Below are 6,000 nucleotides of genomic sequence, written 5' to 3'. Positions count from 1 at the left end.
CCAGAAACTGATACGGTCTGTACAACGTCAGTGCTTCATTTGGCAATTCAATAACCTATAAATAAATAATCGAAATATTGCTGATTACGGAGTATAAAACTTGTGTTTGGACTTTTTGGGACTACAGTCGCAATATATCTTCAGTGCAGGAGAATTGGAGCATTCAGTTAGTAACAGCAAAACACTTTTTTTGGCCGTTAAATGTTTATTTATCCTTGATATCTTTAATAAATATGACAGTTTATGGGGAATATAGCGCTGCCTGTGCTGGATAATAATTCAGTCACGAATGTATGACTGTATATGATTGTGAGTATGGGGGTCATGGGGGAGGGGAACTCCACATTCAAACTGTCTGTTTATCACCCAAATAAAACACGACTGTTTGGTTTTCATGTTGAGTATCAAGTACCCCAAGCTGCAGTCCTGCGTAGACCAGGCTGGGGGAGTACTGCATGTGGAACAGTAGGGGGCGCTGCACTATCACAGTAGGACTCGATCATGCTCCGTCAGCGCTGAGACAGGTGTAAAAGTGTCACACCCCGCCGCGGATCCGATTGGCTGGTCTGTCCAGCCAAACGGCGCCGTGATTGGTTTCGTCAGTTGTCAATCACCGTCCGGAGAGGAAGCGCCGGGGGACAATTGTTTGCCAGAGTCAGAGGGGACTCGCATCGCCGGGAACATTTTTGCCGACCGACTTCGGCGCTGTTCGTCTGACCCGCGCCGCCGTGCCGCACCGCACCGGAGAGGCTACCGGAGAGGCTACCGGAGAGCACACCGGAGAGCACACCGGAGACGACCACAGCGAGCCGCGCTCACGGCCGAGCGCGCGGGACTCGTCGCGGCGGCGGGCATTGTCCTCGCGAGCGTGTGCTAAGCTAACCGCCTGTATGGCCGCGAGCGTGGAGCCCGTGTACGGACTCTCCGAGGACGAGGTGAGTGCCGCGCACGAGAGCTAACGCCGCTCTCACCAGCTTTTAACCGACGTTCCACTCGTCCGACCGTTAGCAAGCGGCGTCAGTGCTCGGTGTGATCGGTAGCTACCCTCCAATGTCCACCCATGTCTACCTACCCACAACGTCTCTGGCCTCGGCTAGCTGAGGTAACAGCGCTGGCTGTAAAACTAACCGAGGTGTGTGTGTGTGATCGCCTCTACTAAACCACAACACAGGTAGTTGGTTGACTAGCGCCAGCTGGCTAGGGCGTCGAGTCATGGTGAAAACCACCATCAGCTCCGCAGAGCTTCCTAACCGCACACCTATCCTCCAAATATGTGCCGAGGTCCACCTTTCCACAGCTAGGTTAGACTAGGTCTGGTTAGGCTAGGTTAGACTAGGTCTGGTTAGGCTAGGATAGACTAGGTCTGGTTAGGCTAGGATAGACTAGGTCTGGTTAGGCTAGGATAGACTAGGTCTGGTTAGGCTAGGTTAGACTAGGTCTGGTTAGGCTAGGTTAGACTAGGTCTGGTTAGACTAGGTCTGGTTAGACTAGGTCTGGTTAGGCTAGGTTAGACTAGGTCTGGTTAGACTAGGTCTGGTTAGGCTAGGATAGACTAGGTCTGGTTAGGCTAGGTTAGGTTAGGCTAGGATAGACTAGGTCTGGTTAGGCTAGGTTAGACTGGGTCTGGTTAGGCTACGTTAGGCTAGGATAGACTAGGTCTGGTTAGGCTAGGATAGACTAGGTCTGGTTAGGCTAGGATAGACTAGGTCTGGTTAGGCTAGGATAGACTAGGTCTGGTTAGGCTAGGATAGACTAGGTCTGGTTAGGCTAGGTCTGGTTAGGCTAGGATAGACTAGGTCTGGTTAGGATAGACTAGGTCTGGTTAGGCTAGGATAGACTAGGTCTGGTTAGGCTAGGATAGACTCGGTCTGGTTAGGCTACGATAGGCTAGGTCTGGTTAGGCTAGGATAGACTAGGTCTGGTTAGGCTAGGTTAGGTTAGGCTAGGATAGACTAGGTCTGGTTAGGCTAGGTTAGACTGGGTCTGGTTAGGCTACGTTAGGCTAGGATAGACTAGGTCTGGTTAGGCTAGGATAGACTAGGTCTGGTTAGGCTAGGATAGACTAGGTCTGGTTAGGCTAGGATAGACTAGGTCTGGTTAGGCTAGGTCTGGTTAGGCTAGGATAGACTAGGTCTGGTTAGGATAGACTAGGTCTGGTTAGGCTAGGATAGACTAGGTCTGGTTAGGCTAGGATAGACTCGGTCTGGTTAGGCTACGATAGGCTAGGTCTGGTTAGGCTAGGATAGACTAGGTCTGGTTAGGCTAGGTTAGACTGGGTCTGGTTAGGCTAGGTTAGGCTAGGATAGACTAGGTCTGGTTAGGCTTGGTTAGGCTAGGTTAGACTAGGTCTTGTTAGGCTAGGTTAGACTAGGTATGGTTAGACTAGGATAGACTAGGTCTGGTTAGGCTAGGATAGACTAGGTCTGGTTAGGCTAGGTTAGACTAGGTCTGGTTAGGCTAGGTTAGACTAGGTCTGGTTAGGCTAGGATAGACTAGGTCTGGTTAGGCTAGGATAGGTTAGACTAGGTCTGGTTAGGTTAGGCTAGGTTAGACTAGGTCTGGTTAGGTAAGGCTAGGATAGACTAGGTCTGGTTAGGTAAGGCTAGGATAGACTAGGTCTGGTTAGGTAAGGCTAGGATAGACTAGGTCTGGTTAGGCTAGGATAGACTAGGTCTGGTTAGGGTAGGCTAGGTTAGACTAGGTCTGGTTAGGCTAGGATAGACTAGGTCTGGTTAGGTTAGGCTAGGTTAGACTAGGTCTGGTTAGGTTAGGCTAGGTTAGACTAGGTCTGGTTAGGTTAGGCTAGGTTAGACTAGGTCTGGTTAGGTTAGGCTAGGGTAGACTAGGTCTGGTTAGGTTAGGCTAGGGTAGACTAGGTCTGGTTAGGCTAGGGTAGACTAGGTCTGGTTAGGCTAGGGTAGACTAGGTCTGGTTAGGTTAGGCTAGGGTAGACTAGGTCTGGTTAGGTTAGGCTAGGGTAGACTAGGTCTGGTTAGGTTAGGCTAGGGTAGATTAGGTCTGGTTAGGTTAGGCTAGGGTAGACTAGGTCTGGTTCGGTCTGGTTAGGCTAGGTTAGGTCTGGTTAGGCTAGGGCTGGTTATGCTAGGCTAGGTCTGGTTCTGACTCATTGGGAGTCAGACACTTCCAGGCTGCTTTCATTAGTTTCCACTCTTCTACACATAAGGACCAAAACTGTTTTCTGTGCATCACAACACAGTGCAAATTCCTTTACAGCATGCAGTAGATATAAACGTGTGTGTGTTGAACAGTAGGCTATAACCCTAGATAGACTAGGCTAAATTCCACGCACAGGTTTTTGACCTTCTTTAACCCATTATCAGCATGATATTGTTCTTAAATAACAAAACCTATAACCTATACTTAAACTGACTGAAGGCTATAAGTTAAAATTGTCACACTGTCGGCTATGTTAAAGTAGGCTTACCTATATGTCATTGATATTTTTTTTTGTATCGGTGGGTATTTTTTGGTCACCTGTGCTGTGGGTGCCAAGGATCACAAATATTTTGTGATGGAGAAACCTTCTGCAATGCTGAAACAGTTCCTGTCAAGTTTAATGCTACTAAGTACATTACAATATTTTGTCTTCCTGAGAGTAATTCTCACACATCATTTATCTTTCAATACTGTCCTGGTATCAGCATCTGCTGTGCCGTAACTACACACGTGACCTGGATACCAGCTTAAGGGTCACACTTGCTAGTGTTGTTTTATCTGGGTTTTATCAAGTCTGCTTCAGTCATGTGAAAAGGTTGTGCAAATGTTGCAAAGGCTGTGTCTCAAAATTCATCCGTAATTTTCTAATTACTGTTTGCATGTTACCTAGTGCTGACTTGAAGTTAATCCTTCAACCATAAATGGTACCCTTGCCAATAAAATAAATAGAATGGTATTATTATGCAAATTAGATTGTTCTAATTGGTCCACACTAGTTTTTCTTTTCTGTTTTTGTTTAAATTCACCCAGAGGGTGAAACAGACACAAACAGATCCTGCCTTGAACGACCTCACTAACACTCTGACTGGGCTGTCTGTTTGGGATTAGGCTGCTGCTGTAACCCGAGGTTTTGGTTAAGGTTGGGCAGGTTAAATTACAGTGCTGCAGCTCTCCACAGCACCCAGCTAGCACTCTAAAGGGCTAGTTCACTCATGCATAGCTGCTCAGAGCAAAGCTGAGTGAACATTACCGAAGACCTGTGAATTATTGCCAGCCTCATAGCAGTTGCTGCCAGGCACAGATGCCAAGAATTGGCCACTTATTTGATTATTTTTGAGACATTTAAAAACTAGTCTGTCAGCCCTAAAAAAGCCCTGGGTGTAGGGTTCTGTTAAAGAAAGAGGCCTGTCTACTCCACAGAGCGTCAGGGCTGCCCTGTCTATAGTTGGAGCTCCAGTTGCTGTGTTGTCTGCAGTTGTGCTACTGAGCACAATGATGCCTTGTCTTGAGGCGGCCAGTGACCTAGCGTGCTTTTTGAATCTTTCATCATATAGTGCATTTGGTTGGGGTGATTTTACATTTTTCGATACCCATACCAACACCAGTATGTTGAATCCAGCCGACGGCCCATACCAAAACACAAGGGCCATGGGGGTGGGGGTGGGTTTGCTCATTTAAAACATGCCATGCAGATCTAGCGGCTGCTTTGATTTGAATTACTGGCGGTTCAGCAGATCCTGCTCACTGTCTCCCAGCCTGTTGTTGAGTGAGGACAGGTTAGATGTTGCATGCCATGTCATCCATGTCATCTTTTTGTGCTTGCATTTTTAAAAACGCAGCTAAGGTCAGATTCCCTGCCTGTAAGGCTTTGGCAGAGACAGGCGTGGGGTGGTGGGGTGTGGGGGTGTCTTTAGCTCTCAACCCGGAGGAGAATGACCTTGTCCCCTAGCTGTTTACATCCATAAACTTCCTCTGTCTTCCCTTGGCATGTGGAGGGAGTCCTGGCAGGGATCTGGCACGGATGCAAGTTTCTTGGGACTTGTTTAGCGGGACTGTAGATTTCCTGCTGTAGATCGTTTTGCACTACAGGAATATGGGAGATGTTACCAAACTACAAAACGTACTTTTTTGTTAACTGGGCATCTAATCAACGCTGGCTTCTATCACAAGAGTAGTCCCCTCAAATGCTTTTGGATCAGTGCTGCTGTCTCTCAGTCTCTGTCTGTCTGTGTCTGTCTGTCTCTCTCTCTCTGCCATGACACTGTTATGTGGTGTTGCTGCATTACTAGCTGCTATAACATGTTGAGAGTTAATAACGCTCACTGCTGTTATTAAGCCCAAAGTCTGGTCTTGTTGATCTGTCCACGGCCTCTGTGTCTTCTAGTCCTACAAGATGCTCATTGCATTATATGTCCTGACTGACCATTAAACGTTAACCATCAAGGTTAAATCAGAAATGGGAAAGTGTCTCAGTGCAAATACAGCAGGGATGTTTTCATAAGAACAGCAGTGTCCAGTGTAACAGGTTCTGAGTTATGCTTTGTTTTTTAAATAATATAATGCAGCCTTAGAAATATGTGGTTTAAAAGTTAAACAAGAGTCTAATCAACCTTTCCCATGAAATATCCATTTTTCCTTGATATCCAAGGAAATTTAAATCCCAGGGCCTGTGTCTGCTACTACGGAGATTGTGTGGCTAACTGTAATGTTGTGTATTTTTCCCTGAACAAGTTCACCTTTTGGTTTCTGATATGGTTTTAAATGTAATAAACACAGACTTTCCTGGTTGTGATAAAAAAAAAAACTTTCATTGTAATTCCAGACCTTGCTGTTATGTTTTGGAAGTTGTTGAAGGATCCATGTAGATACTGAACATCGTCACGGCACTGTCCGCGACTGCAGTGTGTGCCATGCACAACCACAACACGCTAGATCTCCCTGTCTAGGGAAAGTATTTTACAACTTATTCATAAAAGAACAGGATATAATGGCTAGAGTTGATCGATACATCTTGCAGCAAACTTTAAAAAATTTCTTTTAAAA

At 46.5% G+C, this 6,000-nt stretch overlaps 1 protein-coding gene across 2 annotated transcripts in view; it reads left to right on the top strand.

The window, feature by feature from the left end:
- Window positions 1-668: 668 nt before the first annotated feature.
- The window catches only part of nedd4l (NEDD4 like E3 ubiquitin protein ligase), a 60,559-nt gene continuing 55,227 nt past the window's right edge, over window positions 669-6,000 (top strand). For both annotated transcript variants that reach the window (XM_035527656.1, XM_035527655.1), the window contains exon 1: window positions 669-935. In XM_035527656.1, coding sequence (XP_035383549.1) covers window positions 891-935 — 45 coding nt within the window. In that variant the 5' untranslated portion in view covers window positions 669-890. The remainder of the gene's footprint in view (window positions 936-6,000) is intronic.

This window comes from Electrophorus electricus, chromosome 6, assembly GCF_013358815.1.
Source record: "Electrophorus electricus isolate fEleEle1 chromosome 6, fEleEle1.pri, whole genome shotgun sequence".
In the NCBI taxonomy this organism is placed as follows: Eukaryota; Metazoa; Chordata; class Actinopteri; order Gymnotiformes; family Gymnotidae; genus Electrophorus; species Electrophorus electricus.
The sequence above is the reverse complement of the archived record's forward strand: the minus strand, read 5'-3'. Positions and strand labels throughout refer to the sequence as shown.